Source organism: Mobula hypostoma, chromosome 11 (assembly GCF_963921235.1).
Source record: "Mobula hypostoma chromosome 11, sMobHyp1.1, whole genome shotgun sequence".
NCBI classification, from domain to species: domain Eukaryota; kingdom Metazoa; phylum Chordata; class Chondrichthyes; order Myliobatiformes; family Myliobatidae; genus Mobula; species Mobula hypostoma.
Window position 1 is genome coordinate 481,668 of NC_086107.1, and position 25,773 is coordinate 507,440.

The 25,773-nt window shown below is 45.4% G+C and overlaps 1 protein-coding gene across 2 annotated transcripts in view; it reads left to right on the forward strand.

The window, feature by feature from the left end:
• Positions 1-25,773, forward strand: part of LOC134353538 (deformed epidermal autoregulatory factor 1 homolog) — a 113,422-nt gene that overhangs the window by 36,057 nt on the left and 51,592 nt on the right. For both annotated transcript variants that reach the window (XR_010019635.1, XM_063061541.1), the window contains exons 4-6: positions 188-334; positions 12,675-12,814; positions 21,960-22,025. Coding sequence is in view for 1 of the 2 variants with exons in the window: in XM_063061541.1 (XP_062917611.1) it covers positions 188-334; positions 12,675-12,814; positions 21,960-22,025 (353 nt within the window). In the remaining variant the exon portion in view is untranslated. The remainder of the gene's footprint in view (positions 1-187; positions 335-12,674; positions 12,815-21,959; positions 22,026-25,773) is intronic.

The window sequence follows — 25,773 nt, forward strand, 5'->3', positions numbered from 1 at the left end:
CAAAGAAAACAACGGAAGTTTGTTCAACCTCTCATTATAGCACATGCCCTCTAATCCAGGGAGCATCCTAGTGAACCTCTCCAAATCCTCGATCCACGATAGCTGACCTACAAAGTTGCACCTTGTGTAAACTGGAGGAAAGAGTATACTTGTGATCTTAACATTCCTTCTCTTGGTTTGACACTAGGTCCACAGACTCCATCCACTCCTCTGGCATCAGGCCCTGAAAAAGATGGGACAAAATACAACTGGGATCCTTCTGTGTATGAGAATGAACTACCAGTCCGATGCCGAAATACAAGTGGCATTTTGTTCAAAAACAAGTTGGGTTCTGGTAAGTTGCATTTCTTCTTTCTGCTTCTCATCCAAGGCTTTTGCAGATGAGTTGAAATTGTTTTCTGTGATAGATAAATCACGACATAATAGGTGCAGCTTTCCGCTCTTGGGATGGTGTAGGTGAACTCAGGTGGCTTGGATGTTTCAGGTCCAGCATCTCCTTTGTTGTTTGGGATCCTGTCTGAGGCTCCTGATGATGTTGTGTGTTGTCCAAGGTGAAAGAAAGTGTGATGTTTCACATTGATGTAAGTCCTCATAGCATCTGCTACACCCCTACACCCACTATATTCTTCAGTAGTTCTCTGTTCCTTAAAGGTGTCATAGCTGGTAGGGTGTGGTGGTGGGGATGATGTCCCTCTGCCTATTAAGTGCTCCCAATGGTGCACATCCCAAATAGCCTCTGACAACCAAGTCCAGCCTTCATGAGTGGCTTAGCTGCTAAGCCTAGTGGAACCGTTTCTACTGACAGGAGAAGGGGCAAATTACTGCTGCCTTAAAACTATTCGCTTCGGGTGGATGGGGCTCATCAGCTGTGGTTGGCAGCTCATCGAAGAGAAGGAAAACTCTGATCTCAAACCTTCACTGCCGCGTGGTTATACCCCCTCATGGGCTTTGGGAGTAATCTCCAAGGAAAAAATCCGGAGCTGGAGACCCTAAGACCCTACGTTGAGTTCAGTGCTGGCTGGCAACTCCTGCTGCTGGTGCCCAACTGTATCGGTCACTGCCATTCCTTTGGATTCATCAGCTCCTTGGAGAGGGTAAGCCTGCTATATGGGCAACAACTTGCTCTGCATATTGTACTGTCCTTGGCTTGTGTATCATGTAGACAGCTAAGAGGCAACGTCCATGGTTGACCCCGACCAGCAGAGAGCCTCAGGACAACTTTCTTCACTGTCCACTATACAATTATTGTATCATTTATACACTTGCTAATCATGCCATCTGTTTTCTATTCCAAACTGTCAATAGAAACGACATAAACTAAAGGATCACACATCAAAGTTGCTGGTGAACGCAGCAGGCCAAGCAGCATCTATAGGAAGAGGCGCAGTCGACGTTTCAGGCCGAGACCCTTCGTTAGTCCTGACGAAGGGTCTCGGCCTGAAACATCGACTGCGCCTCTTCCTATAGATGCTGCTTGGCCTGCTGCGTTCACCAGCAACTTTGATGTATGTTGCTTGAATTTCCAGCATCTGCAGAATTCCTGTTGTTTACGTTTAAATAAACTAAAGGATTTTTTTTTATCGATCCCTGTAGCACACCACTGTGCACTGGCATCCAACCTGAAAACAATCCTCTCCTACCAGTCTCTGACTCCTTTCACCAAGACAACAGTGTATTTAATTTGCTGTCACACCTAGATCCCATGTATTCTGCCCTTCCAAATGGAAATAAATCCCTTCCGGTACCCTTCCACCACTGATGACGCCACAGTGTGCTGTAGTTTCTTGGCTTGTCCTTTTAAACATTTCATAAGACAAAGGAGCAAAATTAGAGCATTCGGCCTATCGAGTCTGCTCCACCATTCCATCATGGTTGATTTATTATCTCTCTTAACCCCATTCTCCATAACCTTTGATGCCCCAACTAGTCAAGAACCTATCAACCTCCACTGACTTGACATCCACAGCAGACCGTGGCAATGGATTCCACAGATTCACCACCCTCTGGCTAGTCCCTCCTCATCTCTGTTCTAAGTGGACGTCCCTCTATTCTGAGGCTATGCCCTCTGGTTCTAGATTCCCTCATGAAAGGAAACATCTTTTCCATATCCATTCTATCTAGTCCTTTCAGTATTCGACAAGTTTCAATGAGGTCTCCCCCTCATTCTTATAAACTCCAGCAAGTACAAGCCCAGAGCCATCAAACACTCGTATGTTAATCCTTTCATTTCTGGGATCATTTTTGTGAATTTCCTCTGGACCTTTCTTAAAAAAAAGCACATTAACCATGATTTTCAAAGAAATAAATCTCTCAGCCGGGGCTTCAGGAATATCCAACCTTGCTTCTTTTGTTGTCTTGGGGTACACCTGGTCAGGCCCCAGTATTTGTACACTTCTGGAAACTTCCACCAGGGGAATGAAAATTGCAAATATCGCTCAGCTCTTTAAAAATGGAGGGAGGCAGAAGAAACGAAAGTAAAGGTCAGTTAGCCTGAGTTCAGTGGTTGGGAATATGTTGGAGTCCCTTATCAAGGATGAGATTTTGGGGTACACGGAGGCACGTAGTAAAATAGGCTGTAGTCAGCATGGTTTCCTTAAGGGAAAATCTTGCCTGACAAATCTCTTGGAATTCTTTGAAGAAATAACAGGCAGGACAGACAAAGGAGAGTCAGTGGATGTTGTTTTCTTGAATTTTCAGAAGTCTCACAAGAGATTGCTTAACACAAAATACCCCATGGTATTATAGGAAAGATGGTAGCATGGATAGAAGACTTGCTGATTGGCAGGAGGCAAAAGAATAGGAATAAAGGGGGCCTTTTCTGGAGTTTAGAAGAATGAGGGTGAACTTCATTGAAACCTATCGAATATTGGAAGGCCTAGATAAAGTGGATGTGGAGAGGATGTTTCTAATAGTGAAGGTGTCTAGGACCAGATGGCAGAGGCTCAGAACGGCTGTGGAGGTCAAGACATTGAGTACATTTAAAGTGGAGGTTCTTGATTAGACAGGGTGTCAAAGGTTATGGAAGAATGGGGTTGAGAGGGTTAAAAAATCAACCAGGATGGAATGCCAGAGCAGACTTGATGGGCTACTGGCCTAATTCTGCTCCTATGTCTTATGGACTCTATGCACTTCATGAGCTCCCACACCTCTTTCTCCGTAATATTAATATATTTCAGGATATCGCTGTTCTCTGCCCTGAACTCACTCATTCCCAGGTGCTTCTCCACTATAAATACTAATGAGAAACCTGCTCATCTGCTGCGGCTCCACATATAGTTTCCACACTGATCCCTTAGGGGCTACCCTCTCCACCCTATTGGCCTTTTACTCTTTATGAACTTTCAGAATCTGTTAGCATTCTCCTTTGCTTCATCTGCCAGGCATATCTCATGTCTACTTGCTGTCCTGATTGCCTGCTCAATCATTATACTCCACAAGGGACTCATTTGATCCCAGGTGCCTTTACCCTACACGTGCTATCTTTCGGGTTCCTGATAACTTTGTCTTTCACTTGAACAGGAACATGAATTCTCCTTATCTCACATTTAACAGCCTCCCACTTGTCGGATGTTCAGTAGCCACTCCTCACCAACCTGTGTGGCTTCCTGTCTAATGCCATAAATATTAGCCTTGCCCAGTTTTAAAGTTCAGAAGTTCAAAGTAAATTTTATCATCAAAGTACATATATATCACCTTATATAACCCTGAGATTCATTTTCCAGCCCGTATACTCAGCAAACCTATAAAATAGTAACTACAACAGGATCAACAAACTGTGCAAATGCAAATATAAATGAATAACAATAAATAACAATAACATGAGATAACTTTATACTTTATACTTTATTGTCGCCAAACAATTGATACTAGAACGTACAATCATCACAGCGATATTTGATTCAGTGCTTCCCGCTCCCTGGATTACAAATCGATAGTAAATATTAAAAATTTAAATTATAAATCATAAATAGAAAATAGAAAAATGGAAAGTAAGGTAGTGCAAAAAAACTGAGAGGCAGGTCCGGATATTTGGAGGGTACGGCCCAGATCCGGGTCAGGATCCGTTCAGCTGTCTTATCACAGTTGGAAAGAAGCTGTTGCCAAATCTGTCCGCATGAGTCTTCAAGCTCCTGAGCCTTCTCCCGGAGGGAAGAGGGACGAAAAGTGTGTTGGCTGGGTGGGTCGTGTCCTAGATGATCCTGGCAGCACTGCTCCGACAGTGTGCGGTGTAAAGTGAGTCCACGGACGGAAGATTAGTTTGTGTGATGTGCTGCGCCGTGTTCACGATCTTCTGCAGCTTCTTTCGGTCTTGGACAGGACAACTTCCATACTGGGTTGTGATGCACCCTAGAAGAATGCTTTCTACGGTGCATCTATGAAAATTAGTGAGGGTTTTAGGGGAGAGGCCAAATTTCTTTAGTTTTCTCAGGAAGTAAAGGCGCTGGTGGGCCTTCTTGGCAGTGAACTCTGCTTGGTTGGACCAAGTCAGGTCATTTGTGATATTGACCCCGAGGAACTTAAAGCTTTTGACCTGTTCCACTTGCGCACCACCGATGTAAATTGGGTCGTGCGGTCCGCTACTCCTTCTGAAGTCAACAACCAGTTCCTTCGTCTTGCTGACGTTGAGGGATAGGTTATTGTCTTCGCACCATGCCATCAGGTTCTTAATTTCCTCTCTGTACTCAAACTCATCATTATCCGAGATACGGCCTACAATTGTTGTGTCATCAGCAAACTTATATATTGAGTTTGATGGAAACTTGGCTACACAATCATGGGTGTACAGTGAGTACAGCAGGGGGCTGAGTATACAGCCTTGTGGGGCACTGGTGCTCAGAGTGATTGTAGAGGAGAGCTTGTCCCTTATTTTTACAGCCTGAGTCCTGTCTGTGAGGAAGTTGAAGATCCAGCTCCAGATCTGTGTGCTAAGCCCAGGTTCCGGAGCTTAGGAATTAGTTTATTTGGAATGATGTTATTAAAGGATCCCTAAAGTGAGATCATTGGTTGTGGGAACATCTCAATGGATGGTCAAGTGAGTCTAGTTATCCCCTTTTATTCAAGAGCCTGATGGCAGTGGAGTAGGAGCTGTTCTTGAACCTGGTGGTGTGAGTCCTGAGGCTCTTGTACCTTCTACCTGAAGGCAGCAGTGAGAAAAGAGCATGGCCTGGGTAGAGGGGATCTCTAATGATGGATGCTGCTTTCCTATGACAGTACATTAGTATGTTGACAGTCCTATCTTCTTCCATGATTACAATGAAAATCAGAATCATTGGTCCTGGTCCCAAGTGCTCCTTCACTGACACTTTGCTTATTTGTCCAGCACTGGTTTTGAACAGGAAATTGACTTTTGTGCCCTCTCTAGTTGGGCCGTTTACATATGTTCCTATGTCTCTAAAACTTTCCTGGGTATGCTTAGCAAACTCTGGCCCACGTACTCCCTGAGCATTATGGCAGGCTCAGATGAAATCAGTGAAATGAAAATCACCGACTTATTATGGCTATATTTTCTGTTTTTGGATTCTGATGTTTTTTAACATAAGGTTCTTTCAGAAGTGAGGAAAGAGAAACAAACCTTGCTGCTTTGTAAGGATGCTTGTGATCATTTTGTTAAGTGTTGATAGAACAAAGAACATCTAATAAAGATAGTGATAGAGGTCTAGTAAGTGAAGAGAGAGAAGAGCAAAAAATGTGGCAGTGCTGTGTGCTCACAGAAAAGAAACAGCCCATTCAAATTTCCAGTTAAGAGTCAGCCAATCAGGAAGCTCCTATTCAAATACCATGTATCTGCAGTTGTTCAGTGTTTTCCATCAAAAGCTTCCAGAACTTTCCAGAATCATGCAAATGTAACAACTAGGGGGCGCACTGAACAACTGCATATACACAAAATGCTGGAGGAACTCAGAAGGCCAGGCAGCATCTATGGAAAAAAAGTACAGTTGACTTTTCGGGCTGAAACCCTTCGGCAGGACTGGAGAGAAAAAGATGAGGAGTAGATTTAAAAGGTTGGGGAGGGCAGGGAGAAACACCAGGTGATCGGTGAAACCGGGAGGGGGAGAGATGACATAAGTAGCTGGGAAGTTGATTGGTGAAAGAGATACAGGCTGGAGAAGGGTAGTTTGATAGGAGAGGACAGAAGGCCATGGAAGAAAGAAAAGGGGGGAGGAACACCATAGGGAGGCGATGGGCAGGTAAGGAAATAAGGTGCGAGAGGGGAAAGGGGATGGGCAATGGTGAAGGGTAGGGTGGGGCCATTACTGGAAGTTCAAGAAATTGATGTTCTGCCATCAGGTTGGAAGCTACCCAGACAGAATGTAAGGTTCTTCCAACCTGAGTGTAGCCTTATTGTGATAGTAGAGGAGGCCATGGATAGACATATCAGAATGGGAATGGGAAGTGGAATTAAAATGGGTGGCCACTGGGGCACCCCGCCTTTTCTGGCGGTCAGAGTGTAGGTGCTCAGTGAAGTGGTCTCCCAATCTATGTTAGGTCTCACCAATATACAGGAAGCCACACCGAGAGCACTGGACACAGTATATGACCCCCAACAGGCTCACAGGTGAAGTATCACCTCACCTGGAAGGACTGTTTAGGGCCCTGAATGGTAGTGAGGGAGTAGGTGTAGGGGAAGGTGTGGTACTTGTTATGCCTGCAAGGGTAAGTGCCAGAAGGGATATCAGTGGGGAGGGACAAATGGACAAGGGAGTTGCATAGGGAAAGATGTTTTTGATGGTGGGATCCCGTTGGAGATGGCAGAAGTTCTGGAGAATTATGTGCTGGATGTAGAGGCTGGTGGGTGGTAGGTGAGGGTAAGAGGCACCCTATCGCTGGAAATTATTAAGAGGAGATATTATGAAGAGTGAGGACGTTCCACTAGACAAAGAAGAGTGGTGGTGGTGGAGAGGAACTGGTTGGGTCTAGTGTCCTGCTGGGAGATGGAGATGTATAGGAATTAGATGTATAGGGATTAGAGTGGTGGTGGTGGAGAGGAACTGATTGGGTCTGGTGTCCTGCTGGGAGATGGAGATGTATAGGGATTAGACATTCATAGTGAGAATAAGACGATGGGCCAGGGAACTTGAAATCATTGAACAGATCCAGAGCGTGTGAGGTGTCACAGATGTAGGTAGGATGGGACTGAACTTGGGGGGGGGGATAAGACAGAGTCGAGGTTTGCAGATATGAGTTCAGTGGGGCAGGAACAAGCTGAAACAATGGATGAGAGGCAGTGATCGTGTGGATAGTCAGAGGCTTTTTCCCAGGGCTGAAATGGCTAGCACGAGAGGGCATAGTTTTAAGGTGCTTGGAAGGAGGTACAGAGGAGATGTCAGGGGTAAATTTTTTATGCAGAGAGTGGTGAGTGCATGGAATGGGCTGCCGGTGATGGTGGTGGAGGCAGATACAATAGGGTCTTTTAAGAGACTCCTGGATAGGTACATGGAGCTCAGAAAAATAGAGGGCTATGGGTATCCATAGGTAATTTCTAAAGTAAGGACATGTTTAGCACAGCTTTGTGGGCTGAGGGCCTGTATTGTGCTGTAGGTTTTCTATGTTTCTATGTCTTCCTGGAGAAGCAGGTTTGTGGGTCTTGCTTAGGAGGTAGAAAAGAGATGTACGGGGTGCGGGAACTATGAATTTGGTGGTAGTGGATGGGAGATACCCAGAGCTAATAAGGTCAATGATGGTGTGGGACACAATTGCCTGGTGCTCCTTACTGGGATTCTGTTTGAGGGATAAGTAAGAGGAGGTGTCTGAGAGGAACATTGATTTCTTGAATTACCAGTAATGGTCCCCTGCCCTCTCCTTTACCATTGCCCATCCCCTTTTCCCCTTCTCACCTTATCTCCTTGCCCACTGATCGCCTCCCTCTGCTGTTCTTCCCCCCTTTTCTTTCTTCTATGGTCTTCTATCCCGACCTATCAGACTCCCTCTTCTCCAGCCCTGTACCTCTTTCTCCAATCAACTTTCTAGCTATTAACTTCATCCCTCCCCCTCCCGGTTTCAGCTCCCCACCTCTACCGTTTAAATCTACTCATCTTTTTTTCTCCAGTCCTGCCGAAGGGTCTTGCCCTGAAATGGTGACTCTACTCTTTTCCATAGATGCTACCTGGCCTGCAGAGTTGCTCCTGCATTTTGTGTGTGCTGCTTGGATTTCCAGTATCTGCAGATTTTCTCTTGCTCATGATTTTATTGCATATACACACTGTGACCACTAGGGGACACACTGAACAATTGCATATACACACTGTGACCACTAGGGGACACACTGAACAATTGCATATACACACTGTCACCACTAGGGGACACACTGAACAATTGCATATACACACTGTCACCACTAGGGGACACACTGAACAATTGCATATACACACTGTGACCACTAGGGGACACACTGAACAATTGCATATACACACTGTCACCACTAGGGGACACACTGAACAATTGCATATACACACTGTCACCACTAGGGGACACACTGAACAATTGCATATACACACTGTGACCACTAGGGCACACACTGGACAATTGCATATACACACTGTCACCACTAGGGGACACACTGAACAATTGCATATACACACTGTGACCACTAGGGGACACACTGAACAATTGCATATACACACTGTCACCACTAGGGGACACACTGAACAATTGCATATACACACTGTCACCACTAGGGGACACACTGAACAATTGCATATACACACTGTCACCACTAGGGGACACACTGAACAATTGCATATACACACTGTCACCACTAGGGGACACACTGAACAATTGCATATACACACTGTCACCACTAGGGGACACACTGAACAATTGCATATACACACTGTGACCACTAGGGCACACACTGGACAATTGCATATACACACTGTCACCACTAGGGGACACACTGAACAATTGCATGTACACACTGTGACCACTAGGGGCACACTGAACAATTTCATATACACACTGTGACCACTAGGGGGCACACTGAACAATTTCATATACACACTGTGACCACTAGGGGACGCACTGAACAATTAAATATACACACTGTGACCACTAGGGGACACACTCATTCGTAAGGCCAGTGATATTGTGGGGATGGAACTGGACTCTCTCACGGTGGTGTCTGAAAAGAGGATGCTGTCTAAGTTGCATGCCATCTTGGACAGTGTCTCCCATCCACTACATAATGTACAGGGTGGATACAGGAGTACATTCAGCCAGAGACTCATTCCACCGAGATGCAGCACAGAGCGTCATAGGAAGTCATTCCTGCCTGTGGCCATCAAACTTTACAACTCCTCCCTTAGAGGGTCAGACACCCTGAGCCAATAGGCCGGTCCTGGACTTATTTCATAATTTACTGGCATAATTTACATATTACTATTTAACTATTTATGGTTTTATTACTATTTATTATTTATGGTGCAACTGTAACAAAAACCAATTTCCCCCAGGATCAATAAAGTATGACTATGACTATGACTACTATGAACAATTACATATACACAGTGTGACCACTAGGGGACACACTGAACAATTACATGTACACACTGTGACCACTAGGGGACACACTGAACAACTGCATATACACACTATGACCACTAGGGGACAGACTGAACAACTGCATATACAAGCAACACACATAAAAGTTGCTGGTGAACGCAGCAGGCCAGGCAGCATCTCTAGGAAGAGGTGCAGTCGACGTTTCAGGCCGAAACCCTTCGTCAGGACTAACTGAAGGAAGAGTGAGTAAGGGATTTGAAAGTTGGAGGGGGAGGGGGAGATCCAAAATGATAGGAGAAGACAGGAGGGGGAGGGATGGAGCCAAGAGCTGGACAGGTGATTGGCAAAAGGGATACGAGAGGATCATGGGACAGGAGGTCCGGGAAGAAAGACAAGTGGGGTGGGGGGGACCCAGAGGATGGGCAAGGGGTATATTCAGAGAGACAGAGGGAGAAAAAGGAGAGTGAGAGAAAGAATGTGTGTATAAAAATAAGTAACAGATGGGGTACGAGGGGGAGGTGGGGCATTAGCGGAAGTTAGAGAAGTCGATGTTCATGCCATCAGGTTGGAGGCTACCCAGACGGAATATAAGGTGTTGTTCCTCCAACCTGAGTGTGGCTTCATCTTTACAGCAGAGGAGGCCGTGGATAGACATGTCAGAATGGGAATGGGATGTGGAATTAAAATGTGTGGCCACTGGGAGATCCTGCTTTCTCTGGCGGACAGAGCGTAGGTGTTCAGCAAAGCGGTCTCCCAGTCTGCGTCGGGACTCGCCAATATATAAAAGGCCACATCGGGAGCACCGGACGCAGTATATCACCCCAGCCGACTCACAGGTGAAGTGTTGCCTCACCTGGAAGGACTGTTTGGGGCCCTGAATGGTGGTAAGGGAGGAAGTGTAAGGGCATGTGTAGCACTTGTTCCGCTTACACGGATAAGTGCCAGGAGGGAGATCAGTGGGGAGGGATGGGGGGGACAAATGGACAAGGGAGTCGCATAGGGAGCGATCCCTGCGGATCCAACTTTCACCCTGCCCTCAAGTTTACCTGGTCCATTTCCGACACCTCCCTCCCCTTTCTAGATCTTTTTGTCTCTGTCTCTGGAGACAGCTTATCCAGTGATGTCTACTATAAGCCTACTGACTCTCACAGCTATCTGGACTATTCCTCTTCTCACTCTGTCTCTTGCAAAAACACCATCCCCTTCTCGCGATTCCTCCGTCTCCGCCGCATCTGCTCTCAGGATGAGGCTTTTCATTCTAGGACGAGGGAGATGTCTTCCTTTTTTAAAGAAAGGGGCTTCCCTTCCTCCACTATCAACTCTGCTCTTAAACGCATCTCCCCCATTTCACGTACATCTGCTTTCACTCCATCCTCCCGCCACCCCACTAGGAATAGGGTTCCCCTGGTCCTCACCTACCACCCCACCAGTCTCTGGGTCCAACATATTATTCTCCGTAACTTCCACTACCTCCAACGGGATCCCACCACTAAGCACATCTTTCCCTCCCCCCCCCCGCATTCCGCAGTGATCGCTCCCTACGCGACTCCCTTGTCCATTCGTCCCCCCCATCCCTCCCCACTGATCTCCCTCCTGGCACTTATCCGTGTAAGCGGAACAAATGCTACACATGCCCTTACACTTCCTCCCTCACCACCATTCAGGGCCCCAAACAGTCCTTCCAGGTGAGGCAACACTTCACCTGTGAGTCGGCTGGGGTGATATACTGTGTCTGGTACTCTCGGTGTGGCCTTCTATATATTGGCGAGACCCGACGCAGAATGGGAGACCGCTTTGCTGAACACCTACGCTCTGTCTGCCAGAGAAAGCAGATCTCCCAGTGGCCACACATTTTAATTCCACATCCCATTCCCATCCTGACATGTCTATCCACGGCCTCCTCTACTGTAAAGATGAAGCCACACTCAGGAAGAACAACACCTTATATTCCGTCTGGGTAGCTTCCAACCTGATGGCATGAACATCGACTTCTCTAACTTCCGCTAATGCCCCACCTCCCCCTCGTACCCCACCTGTTACTTATTTTTATACACACATTCTTTCTCTCACTCTCCTTTTTCTCCCTTTGTCCCTCTGAATATACCTCTTGCCCATCCTCTGGGTCCCCCCACCCCTTGTCTTTCTTCCCGGACCTCCTGTCCCATGATCCTCTCGTATCCCCTTTTGCCAATCACCTGTCCAGCTCTTGATTCCATCCCTCCCCCTCCTGTCTTCTCCTATCATTTTGGATCTCCCCCTCCCCCTCCAACTTTCAAATCCCTTACTCACTCTTCCTTCAGTTAGTCCTGACGAAGGGTCTCAGCCTGAAACGTCGACTGCGCCTCTTCCTATAGATGCTGCCTGGCCTGCTGTGTTCACCAGCAACTTTGATGTGTGTTGCTTGAATTTCCAGCATCTGCAGAATTCCTGTCAACTGCATATACACACTGTCACCACTAGGGGACACACTGAACAACTGCATCACAAACAAGAGAAAATCTTCAGATGCTGGAAATCCAAGCAACACACTCAAAATTCTGGAGGAACTCAGCAGGCCAGGCAGCACCTATGGAAAAGAGTAACAGTCAATGTTTCAGGCTGACACCCTTTGATTGTTTTTAAACGCAAACAACAGGAATTCTGCAGATGCTGGAAATTCAAGCAACACACATAAAAGTTGCTGGTGAACGCAGCAGGCCAGGCAGCATCTCTAGGAAGAGGTGCAGTCGACGTTTCAGGTCGAGACCCTTCGTCAGGACTAACTGAAAGAAGAGTGAGTAAGGGACTTGACTGTTTACTGTTTTCCATAGCTGCTGCATGGCCTGCTGAGTCCCTCCTGCATTTTGTTTGAACAACTGTATATGTACATTGTGACCACTAGGAAACATACGTAACAGTTACATGTACATATGTACTTAAATAACAGACAATTAGTTGTTAAGATAACAATTAAACAGTCTAATCCAACAATGTACACCTATCATAGAACTTTTTATTGTGTTAAAGGTAGATAGCTGAATTAAGTGTTTCATCCTCGAGATCAAAGAGTGTTAATCAGTTTGGTTCAATATAAAGGAGTGTTGCTACTGAATAAATTTATGTCTTATGTATGATTCTTGTAAGACACATGCATGGAGTTAGAAGGAAACATGAGTGACCTGCAGACTTATTTTTAGGAGGCCGTGGGCGTTGCATTAAACATGGAGAGAACTGGTTCACTCCCACTGAATTTGAAGGGTTGGCGGGTCGCGCTAGCAGCAAAGACTGGAAAAGGAGCATCCGATATGCTGGTCGCTCCCTGCAGTGCCTGATACAGGTAGGAGACAGTCCTCATTGACAGATCAACTACCATGTGCACTTTTCTTCTGTCTAAATAAACAGCTTGGGGAGATCATAATATTCCAGATTATTCTCACTTTTGCTAACCATTCAGGGGAGGGAAGAATGTACAAACATAATGTAAGAGTTGAGAGGTTCAAACACACAGCTTCAGAATGACATCAGGGTGGCTTGTTTAGAATGCTTTTCCCTGGAAGCGAAGGATCTTAGAGCAGGGTTTGAGGCCATCTGGCCTGTAATACCACTGTGGGAGACTATAAGACATTGGAACAGAATTAAGCCATATGACCCGTGGAGTCTGCTCTGCTATTCCATCATGGCTGATTTATTATCTCTCTCAAAGCCATTCAGAAAAATTATAGCTGGGAGCTCAATGTCCAAGGATAGAAGCATCGAAAACCTACAGCACAATACAGGCCCTTCGGCCCACAAAGCTGTGCCGAACATGTCCTTACCTGAGAAATTAGCTAGGGTTACCCATAGCCCTCTACTTTTCTAAGCTCCATGTACCTATCCAGGAGTTTCTTAAAAGACCCTATCATATCCGCCTCCACCACCGTTGCCGGCAGCCCATTCCACACACTTACCACTCTCTGCGTAAAAAAACTTACCCCTGACATTTCCTCTGTACCTGCTTCCAAGCACTTTAAAACTGTGCCCTCTCGTGTTAGCCATTTCAGCCCTGGGAAAAAGCCTCTGACTATCCACATGATCAATGCCTCTCATCATCTTATACACCTCTATCAGGTCACCTCTCATCCTCCGTTGCTCCAAGGAGAAAAGGCCAAGTTCACTCAACCTATTCTCATAAGGCATGCTCCCCAATCCAGGTAACATCCTTGTAAGTCTCCTTTGCACCCTTTCTATGGTTTCCACATCCTTCCTGTAGTGAGGCGACCAGAACTGAGCACAGTACTCCAAGTGGGGTCTGACCAGAGTCCAATATTAGATTAGATTAGATTATGAGGACACGCAGTCCTCTTTTATTGTCATTTAGTAATGCATGCATTAAGAAATGATACAATATTCCTCTGGTGTGATATCACAGAAACACAGGACAGACCAAGACTGAAAAACTGACTAAAGCCACTTAATTATAACATATAGTTACAACAGTGCAAGGAGTACCATACCTTGATGAAGAACAGGCCGTGGGCATGGTAAAAAAAGTTCAAAGTCTTTTGAAAGTCCCACATCTCATGCAGACGGGAGAAGGAAGAAAACTCTCCCTGCCATGCCCAACCACAGTTTGACTCTGAGTCCGTCCGAAAACTTCGAGCCTCCAATCAGCCTTCCGACACCGAGCACCGAGCACCACCTCTGCTGAGCGCTTCGACCCCGGCTCCAGCCGCCGAGCAACAAGCAAAGCTGAGGACTCGGGGCCTTCCCCTCCGGAGATTCTCGATTGCACAGTAGCAGCGACAGCAAACCGGGCATTTCAGAAGTTTCTCCAGATGTTCCTCCGTGCTTCTCACATCCGTCTCTATCAAATCAGAATTGTGCACGGCATCCTACTTACAAATACGATATTATTTCACCGGAGAGCTGTGCGCGCTGCGTCGTGCCGCCATCTTCTCCTACATTACCTCTCAGATCCTAAACTCAATCCTACGATTGATGAAGGCCAATGCACCGTACGCCTTCTTAACCACAGAGTCAACCTGCGCAGCAGCTTTGAGTGTCCTATGGACTCGGACCCCAAGATCCCTCTGATCCTTCACACTGCCAAGAGTCTTACCATTAATACTATATTTGACCGACCAAAGTGAACCACCTCACACTTACCTGGGTTGAAGTCACTACTGCCTGTCTTCCCTATATTTCCACTGTTTCTGGAAGGATCGCCAAGATCCTGAAGAAATACCGGATTAATACCATCCACAAACTCGTAAGGAAGCTCGTCAAAGCTGACCTGGAACTTAGATCAGCTGGAATTGACTGGATTCCCTGTGAATGCAGAGCAGTGCAAATACTTATTTTCCTTTGTTAAATATGTTTTTTATGATTGCAAAAAAATGCTGGACTCCAAGATTTTGGATACTGCATTTCTACCCCATCAGTGAGCTGCTCATTGATCGGAGTTGCTAGGCTGGGTGTCGGTGGGTTTGGCTGGGGTGTCAAAGAAGCCGTTTGGGATGTTGCTCGTGTTTTGGTGGAACCAGGCAGCATGGTGGAGGTACACACATCAAAGTTGCTGGTGAACGCAGCAGGCCAGGCAGCATCTGTAGGAAGAGGTGCAGTTGACGTTTCAGGCCGAGACCCTTCGTCAGGACTTCATCGACTGCACCTCTTCCTAGAGATGCTGCCTGGCCTGCTGCGTTCACCAGCAACTTTGATGTGTGTTGCTTGAATTTCCAGCATCTGCAGAATTCCTGTTGTTAGCGTGGTGGAGGAGCTGGACTGGGTTTGGAGTAGTTGGTCAGAGCATGTTGCTGCCTGCTACTTGAAGGCATCAGAGTTGGTATGCAAAGGCGGTGATTGTCTTGGACGTTCCTCTTGCGATTGCAAGACCCTGTTGGATGTGATTATGTAAGATTCTGTTCCCTTGTTTGGTGGCATGACAGACGGTGGGGAAGCTGCGTAGGTTGTAGTGAGGACTAGGCCTCAAGCTGCGGGCTTGCCTGCTGCTGCATCTCAGGAGAGGAAACGTCACAGGTGGTGCAGTGTGGCATTTGTGCTCGGCTGGGGCTTGGCCTCTCCTGTCAGTGCTGCCCTCCAGTGTTCGATTGGTGGAATGACAGGCTGGATTTTGTGTCTCAGACAAAATTAGGAATCAAAGGTTGAGCATGGTATGACTAGTGTTCTGAGCTGCCTATATTTCAATGCAAGAAATAGCGCTGAAGATGAGTTAGCTGGTTTACAAACAGAGGCAATGTGCAGTGAGGAGAGGGCAAAATTGCAGTCAGAAGGATGAGTTGCAACGTAAATGGCATACAAAATTGAAAAGGGTGAACACAGGACTGAAGGTGTTGTATTTGAAGACATGCAGTATACGAAATAAGGTAGATGAACATGAAGCATAGTTGCAGGTTTACAGGTATGAGGTAGGCATCATTGAATGATGACTGAAAGATTATAGCTCAGAGCTTAATGTCCAAGGATACACATTTTATCAAAAGGATAGGCAGGAAGGCAGAGGGGGTGGTGTGGCTCCGTTGGTAAAAAATGAAATCAAGTCATTAGAAAGAGGTGACATAGGGTCGGAAGGTGTTGAATCATTGTGGATAGAGCTAAGGAACTGCAAGGGCAAAAAGACCCAGATGGGAGTTGTATACTGTCACGTACCCCGTGACGGGTTAAAGAACCAGCAGAAATGGGAGACACCTTTGGAGTCCAGTATTGCTATTAACTAATGGTATTTATTAGTAAGTATGCAATACAGTAATGTAATATTAGTTATATCAAACAGGTTAGCAATGATAATATATATATATATATATATGTGTGTGTGTGTATATATATGTGTGTGTATGTATATATATATATATGTGTGTGTGTGTGTGTGTGTATATATATATGTGCGGAAATAGAGAAACCAAGCTTCTTCAAGTCTAGGGGTAAATGGATACAGTCTCACGGAGATGAGTAAAGTTCAGTTCAGTTCATGGTATTGAGTTGAATAGTGACGGACAGAGAGAGGTGTTTAGTTCTTCAGGTGAGCTGATGCTGTCGATCTTCCCGTTGTCCTCCGAAACTTCCAAGTTAGCCAAACTTGACCATCTTAAGAGCACCGTCTTCGAGTGATAGTCTACCAACCCCGGCAAGGGTTAGACACACTAGTAGACTCTACAACATTGCTCTTTCACGCACTAATAATCACAGATCGATACTTGGTGATCGATCCACAGTCCCACACTCATAGGCACCTAAATAGGATAGTGGTAACTTCACCACACCCTTGTGCGTCTGCGTGTCCTGTGTCCTGTGAAACAGGCAATTGCGCTGATTTAAATACTGTTGTGCTGAACACCAGCTGTCCATCAAGTAGCTCCTCCCTTCTCTCTCTGTAGGAACTCAGAAGCTGCCGGTGTCCTTGCAGAAATTCCAAACTGTGAGCAGTCTTCACCTCTCTCTCTCTCTCTCTCTCTCTCTCTCTCTCTCTCTCTTTGTCCCTCTGTCTTTTAAAAGCATAGTTTATAGGGATAATTCAGGATCCCGTTCCAATACAGACCCCTAAATTGTAGTAAGGGTGTGGTCTACAAATTACAAAGGGAGATAGAAAATGCATGCCAAAAGGGTAATGTTATAATAGTCATGGGGGACCAATATGCAGGTAGATTGGGAAAATCAGGTTGGTGCTGGATTCCAGGAGGTGGAATTACTAGATTGCCTGCATATTGCTGGCTTTTATAGCAGCTTGTGGTTGAGCCCACTAAGATTGGATGTATGCAATGAACCGGAAATGATTAGAGAGCGTATGGTAAAAGAACTCTAAGGGAAAGTGATTATAATATGATCAAATTCACCCTGAAATCTGAGAAGGAGAAACTAAAGTCAGGTGTATCAGTATTACAGTGGAGAAAAGGGAATTTCAGAGGCATGAGAAAGGAGTACAGAATTGATTGGAAAAGAACACTGGTAGGGATGACAGCAAAGCAGCAATGGCTGGAATTTTTGGAAGCAATTTGGAAGATGCAGGATATACACATCCCCAAGAGGAAGAAGTAATCTAAAGGAAAGATGTTGCAACCATGGCAACTAAAATGTCATTAAAAAGGTAAAGTTGGAATACAAAGGTAAGCTAGCCAATAATATTAATGAAGTTTCTATACTAAAAGTTTCTCCAGATACATAAAGTGTAAAAGAGACGTGAGAGTGAATATTGGACTGCTGGAAAACAATGCTGGAGAGGCAGTAATAGGGGACAACAAAATGGTAGATGAACTGAAAATGTACTTTGCATCAGTCTTCACTGTGGAAGACACTAGCAGTATGGTGGAGGTTCCAGGTGTCTGGGGGCATGAAGTGTGTGAAGTTACCATGACTAGAGAGAAGGTTCTTGGGAAACTGAAAAATCTGAAGGTAGATAAGTCACCTGGACCAGATGGTGTGCACCCAAGAGTTCTGAATTAGTAATGATCTTTCAAGAATCACTACATTCTGGAATGGTTCCAGAAGACTGGAAAATTGCAAATGTAATTCCACTCTTCAAGAAGGGAGAGAAGCAGGGGAAAGGAAACTATAGGCTCAGTTAATCTGATCTCAGTGGTTGAGAAGATGTTGGAGTTGATTTGTTAAGGATGAGGTCTCAGGGTACTACTCGGAGGCACGTGATAAAATAGGCCATAGTCAGCGTGGTTTCCTCAGGGGAAAATCTTACCTGACAAATTTGTTGGAATTCTTTGAAGAGCGTTTGATGGCCCTGGGCCCGTATTTACTAGAATTCAGAAGAATGATGGGTGGGAGGGAGGGAACGTCGACTCAGACCATGAGAGGCCTGCGTTGGACATTTTCATGCCTTACAAGGCGCAGATTGGAAGTCTGTGTGGGGCGCCACTCCTCACACAGACACTGGAGCAATGTGTGATTAAGTGCCTTGCTCAAGGGCACAAACACTGCCACAACTGAGGCTCGAACTAGCGACCTTCAGATCACTAGGTGAACGTCTTAACTACTTGGCCACGTGCCCAACACATGAGGGGTGACTTCATCGAAATGTATTGAATGGAGAAAGGCCTTGATAGAGTGGATGTGGAGAGGATGTTTCCAATGGTGGGAGAGTCTAAGACCAAAGTTCACAGCTTCAGAAAAGTGGGCGTCCTTTCAGAACAGAGATGAGGAGGAATTTCTTTAGCCAGAGAGTTGTGAATCTGTGGAATTCTTTGCCATAGGCAGCTGGGGATGCCAAGTCTTTATGTCTGTTTAGGCAGAGGTTGATAGATTCTTGATTGGTCAGGGCATGAAGGGATATGGGGAGAAGGCAGGAGATTGGAGTTGAGAGGAAAATTGGATCAGCGACGATGAAATATTGGAGCAGACTCATTGGGCAAAATGTTAATTCTGCTCCTACATCTTATGGTCTTATTACAGAGGAGGAGGTGTTTGCTGTTCTGAGGCAAATTAGGGTAGATAAATCCCCAGAGCCCGACAAGGTGTTCCCTCGGACCCCACAGGAGGCAAGTGCAGAAATTGTCAGGGCCCTAGCAGAGATATTTAGAACATCCTTAGAGATAGGGCAGGGACCAGATATATAAGTATTTGGGTAGACACAGATTGTTTAAGGATAGTCAGTGTGGCTTCATGCATGGTAGATCATGTCCAACTAATCTTATGGCGTTTTCAAGGAATTTACCAGGAAAGTGGATAAAGGCAAGGCAGTGGATGTTGTCTGCATGGTGTTTAGCAAGGAATCTGACAAGGTCCCACATAGGAGGCTGGTCAAGAAGGTTCAGTCACTCAGCGTTTAAGATGAGATAGTAAATTAGATTAGACATTGGCTTTGTGGGAGAAGCCAGAGAGTGGTAGTAAATGGTGCCTCTCTGACTGGAGGCCTGTGACTAGTGGTGTGCCGCAGGGATCTGTGCTGGGTCCATTATTATTTGTCATCTATATCAGTGATCTGGATGATAATGTGGTTAACTGGATCAGCAAATTTGCAGATAACTCCAAGATCGGAGGTGTCATGTGCAGCGAGGAAGGCTGTCATGATTTGCAGAGGGATCTGGATCAGCTGGAAAATGAGCTGTAAAATGGCAGATGGAATTTAATGTAGACGGTTGTGAGATGTTGCACTTTGGTGGGACCATCCAGGGTAGGTCTAACACAGTGAACAGCAGGGCACTGAGGGGTGTGGTAGAACAAAGGGGTCTGGGAATATGTCTCCATAATTTGTGCAGAGGGACTTGGAGTCCTCGTGCAAGACTCCCAGAAGATTAATTTACAGGTTGAGTCTGTGGTAAAGAGGCCAAATGCAAGGTTGGCATTTCTTTCCTTTTTTTTGTAATTTATTTTTTTATTAAAGTTCATCAAACAGAGGAAGGAAAGAAGGGAATAGAATATAAAGACAAGGAGATAATGCTGAGCCTTTATAAGACACTAGTCAAGCTGCACTTGGAGTATTGTCAACAGTTTTGGGCCCCATTTCTCAGAAAGGATGTGTTGTTATTGGAGAGAGTCCAGAGGAGTTTCATGAGGATGATTTGGGAATGAAGGGATTAACATATGAGGAGCGTTTGGTAGCTTTGGGCCTGTACTCTCTGGAATTTAGATGAGTGCATGGGGATCTCATTGGAACCTACTGAATGTTGAAGGACTGGGTAGGGGGATCTGCAGAGGATGTTTCCTATGGTGGGCGTATCCAGAACTAGAGAACACAGCCTCAAAATTGAAGGGCGACCTTTTAGAGTGGAAATAAGGAAGAATTTTTTTTAGCCAGAGAGTGGTGAATCTGTGGAATGCTCAGCCACAGACTGCGGTGGAGGCGAAGTCCGTGGGTATACTTAAGGCTGAAGTTGAGAGTTTCCTGATGAGTCCTGGCATTAAAGGATGTGGTGAGATGGCAGGTGAATGGGGATGAGTGGGATCTGGGATCAGCCATGATGGAATGGCGGAGCAGACTTGATGTGCTGAATGGCCTAATTCTGCTCCTGTGTCTTACGGTCTTATTGGCGAGGCCTAATTTGGAGTATTATGTGTAGTTTTGGTCACCTACCTACAGCTAGGGTCGAAAGTGTACAGAGAAAATTTACAAGTATGTTACTGGGACTGGACCTGAGTTGTAAGGAACGATTGAATAGGTTAGAAGCAAGAAGATTGAGAGGGGATTTGATGGAGCTGTATAAAATATGAGAGGTATTGGTAGGGTAAATGCAAGCAGACTTTTTCCACTGAGGTTGGGTGGGGCTACAACCATGGCTTGAGGGTGAGAGATGAAAAGTTTAAGGGGAACATGAGGAGAAAGTTCTTCACTCTGAGGGTGATGAGAGTGTGGAATGAGCTGCCAGCACAAGAGCATGCAAGCTGCATTCCAGTGTTAGAGAGGTTTGGATATGTATATGGATGGTAGGGTAAGTTGATGGGCGTAGACAGATTAAATGGTTTTGGAATGGACTAGATCGGCCAAAGGTTCTGTTTCTAGTAGGTACAGAGGAGATGCCAGGGGTAAGTTTTTTACGCAGAGAGTGTTGAGTGCGTGGAATGGGCTGCCGGCGACGGTGGTGGAGGTGGATACCATAGGGTCTTTAAAGAGACTCCTAGACAGGTACATGGAGCTCAGAAAAATAGAGGGCTACGGGTAACCCTAGGTAATTTCTAAGGTAGGGACATGTTCAGCACAGCTTTGTGGGCCGAAGGGCCTGTATTGTGCTGTAGGTTTTCTATGTTTCTGTGCTGTAGTTTTCTATGACTCTACCTCAATGAAAGGTCATCGGGAACCATGGTAGCATAGCAACTCAGGGCGTTGATGTTCCGAGTTCAAATCTGGCATCCTCTTTAAGTAAGTTTGTACTTTCTTCCCGTGCGTGCATGAATTTCCTCCTGCAGACAAAAACGTACTGGTTAGTAGGTTAATTGTCATTGTAAATTGTCCTGTGATTAGGCCAGGAGTTAAATCAGTTTGTTGCTGGCTTGTTGGGCCAGAAGGGCCTGTTCTGTGCTGTATCTCTAATAAAATAACTAAATAAAAAGGTGTATGAACGATATACAAGATGTTTTTCACTGTATTTTCACACATGGATCAACAATAAACTAATTTACCGATGTTAGTTTCACATCAGAAAAATCTGAGCGTGTTTAACCAGAGTTTTAACAAAATAGAACACCAAGGCAGAAAAGCAAGAGTAATATAGTTTGATCAAAGTTTATTACAAAGAGGGTTGATGAGTTGTGGGCATACAACGTGTGCTCAGAGGTGCGGTGACTGTCCAGCCAGCACAATCCTCTGATTTGATTTAATACAAATGATGCATTTGGTTGTACATGTAATAAATAATCTAATCTTACATGACCTGGTAGTGAAATAGTGAGAAGGTCACAGCTGTTTGCTGACCTGTTGAGGATTCCCAGCTCTCTTTGTGTGATGGGTTAGATATTCCATTCAGTGATGAGATGGGTAGCCAGCTGCTGCTCTCTGCTGTGCTCAGAATCAGCTGTAACTCTGTGATTTCTCTGCTTCTGTTTTCCAGGATGGCATCCTAAATCCCCATGCAGCCTCTTGCACCTGCGCTGCCTGCTGTGATGATATGTCTCTGGTAAGATGCTGGTTGGGACGGTTTTAAAGTGGGGTGGGGTTCCCTCACTGGACAGCCTGGCACTCCTCTCCGCAGTTCCCACCCAGTCAGTCTGAGTAGATGCTTCCCAGTGAGACTCAAAAGTGTATAGAACCAGAATCAGGTTTATTATCACTGACATATGTTGTTTTGGGGCAGCAGTACAGTGCAAAGCATAAAATATATATGGCAGGGGGATGGGAACTGGAGTGATAGGGCTGAGGAAGGGGAAAACAGAAATAAATCAAAGATAGCGTGCAACAGAGATGATAGAAAAGACAGGCAGGAGATGAGGCATAATCACAGCCAGTGGGATGAATTACAGGGCAATAGAGAAATGGTGCAGTTAAAACAGAAAGCAACAAATACTGGACTGAAAGTGTTATATTTGAATGTACACAGCATAGAAATACAGATGATCTTGAAATTCAGCTACAGATTGGCAAGTATGACATTGTCTTGGTATGATAAAGTATGACAAACTTGGCTAAAGGATGGCTGCCATTGGGAGCTGAACGTTCAAGGACCTCAAGAGAGAGAATTTGTAGAATGTCTAAGGGATGGTTTTTTAGAACAGCTTGTTGTTGAGCCCACTAGAGGATTGGCTGTGCTGGATTGGGTGTTGGGCAATGATCCGGAGGTGATAAGAGAGCTTAAGGTTAAGGAACCCTCAGGGAACAGTGATCACAATATGATCGAGTTCACTTTGAAATTTGAGAGGGAGAAGCTAAGTTCCAATGTGTCGGTATTTCAGTGGAATAAAGGAAATTACAATGGCATGAGAGGGGAACTGACCAAGGTTGACTGGAAAGGGACACTAGCAGGAAGGACAACAGAGTAGAAATGGCTGGAGTTTCTGCGAGAAATGAGGGAAGTGCAAGACACATATATTCCAAATAAGAAGACATTTTCGAATGGAAGGACATTACCGTGGCTGGCAAATGAATTCAGAACCAACGTAAAAGCAAAAGAGCGGGCATACAAAGAAGCCAGAGCTAGTGGGAAGACAGGGGATTGGGAAGCTTTTAAAAACTTGCAGAAGAAAACTAGGGATCTCGTTAGGAAGGAAAAGATGAATTGTGAAAGGAAGCTGGCGACTAATATCAAAGAAGATACTCAAAGCTTTTTTAAGTATATAAGGGGTAAAAGAGAGTTGAGTGTAGATATAGGACCAATAGAAAATTACACTGGAGATATTGTAACGAGAGGCGCAGAGATGGCAGAGGAACTGAATGCTTATTTTGCATCAGTCTTCACAGTGGAGTATACCAGACTTTTAAGAGTGTCAGGGAAGTGAAGTTTGTGCAGTGAAAATTACAACTGAGAAGGTGCTCAGGAAGATTAATGGTCTGAGGGTGGATAAATCTCCTGGACCTGATGGAATGCATCCTCAGGTTCTGAAGGAAGTAGCTGGAGAGATTGCAGAGGCATTAACGATGACCTTTCAAGAATCGCTAGATTCTAGCATTGTACTGGATGATTGGAAAATCACAAATGTTACTCCTCTATTTAAGAAGGGTGGGTGGCAGCAGCAGAAAGGAAACTATAAACCTATTAGCCTGACGTCAGTGGTTGGAAAGTTGTTGGAATCGATAGTTAGGGATGAGATTACGGAGTACCTGGAGGCACATGACAAGATAGGCCAAAGCCAGCATGGTTTTCTTAAAGGAGAATTCTGCTTGACTAACCTACTGCAGTTTCAAGGAGATGCAGTAGACATGGTGTACTTGGATTTTCAGAAGGCCTTTGATAAGGTGCCGCACAGGAGGCTGCTTAGCAAGATAAGAGCCCAGGGAATTACAGGGAAGTTACTAGCATGGGTGGAGCATTGGTTGATCGGCAGAAAGCAGAGAGTGGGAATAAAAGTATCCTATTCTGGCTGGCTGCTGGTTACCAGTGGAGTTCCACAGGGGTTGGTGTTGGGACCGCTGCTTTTTACGATGCATGTCAATGATTTGGAATATGGGATTAATGGATTTGTGGCTAAATTTGCCAGTAATACAAAGATATACAATAGACAATAGGTGCAGGTGTAGGCCATTCGGCCCTTTGAGCCAGCACCGCCATTCACTGTGATCATGGCTGATCATCCACTATCAGTATCCAGTTCCTGCCTTATCCCCATAACCTCTGATTCCACTATCTTTAAGAGCTCTATCCATCTCTTTTTTGAAAGCATCCAGAGACTTGGCCTCCACAGCCTTCTGGGGCAGAGCATTCCATATATCCACCACTTTCTGGGTGAAAAAGGTTTTCCTCAACTCCGTTCTAAATGGCCTACCCCTAATTCTTAAACTGTGGCCTCTGGTTCTGGACTCACCCATCAGCGGGAACATGCTTCCTGCCTGCAGCGTGTCCAATCCCTTAATAATCTTATATGTTTCAATAAGATCCCCTCTCAGCCTTCTAAATTCCAGAGTATACAAGCCCAGTCGCTCCAATCTTTCGACATATGACAGTCCCACCATCCCGGGAATTAACCTTGTGAACCTACGCTGTACTCCCTCAATAGCAAGAATGTCCTTCCTCAAATTTGGAGACCAAAACTGCACACAGTACTCCAGGTGTGGTCTCACCAGGGCCCTGTACAGCTGCAGAAGGACCTCTTTGCTCTTATACTCAATTCCCCTTGTTATGAACACCAGCATGCCATTAGCTTTCTTCACTGCCTGCTGTACTTGCATCCTTGCTTTCAGTGACTGATGTACAAGGACACCTAGATCTCGTTGTGCTTCCCCTTTTCCTAACTTGACTCCATTTAGATAATAATCTGCCTTCCCATTCTTACCACCAAAGTGGATAACCTCACATTTATCCACATTAAACTGCATCTGCCCACTCACCCAGCCTGTCCAAGTCACCCTGCATTCTCATAACATCCTCCTCACATTTCACACTGCCAATGACACAGCTTTGTGTCATTGGCAAATTTGCTAATGTTACTTTTAATTCCCTCATCTAAATCATTAATATATATTGTAAACAGCTGCGGTCCCAGTACCGAACCCTGCGGTACCCCACTGGTCACTGCCTGCCATTCCGAAGGAACCCGTTAATCGCTACTCTTTGTTTTCTGTCAGCCAGCCAATTTTCAATCCATGTTAGTACTCTGCCCCCAATACCATGTGCCCTAATTTTGCCCACTAATCTCCTATGTGGGACTTTATCAAAGGCTTTCTGAAAGTCCAGGTACACTATATCCACTGGCTCTCCCTTGTCCATTTTCATAGTTACATCCTCAAAAAATTCCAGAAGATTAGTCAAGCACGATTTCCCCTTCATAAATCCATGCTGACTCGGACCAATCCTGTTACTACTATCCCCATGTGTCGTAATTTCATCTTTTATAATTGACTCCAGCATCTTTCTCACCACCGACATCAGGCTAACTGGTCTATAATTCCCTGTTTTCTCTCTTTCTCCCTTCTTGAAGAGAGGGACAACATTACCCACCCTCCAATCCACAGGAACTGATCCTGAATCTATAGAACATTGGAAAATGATTACCAATGCGTCCACGATTTCTAAAGCCACCTCCTTAAGTACCCTGGGATGCAGACCATCAGGTCCTGGGGACTTATCAGCCTTCAGACCCAACAGCCTATCCAACACCATTTCCTGCCTAATATAAATTTCCTTCAATTCATCCGTTACCCGAGGTCCTTTGGCCACTATTACATCTGGGAGATTGTTTGTGTCTTCCCTAGTGAAGACAGATCCAAAGTACCTG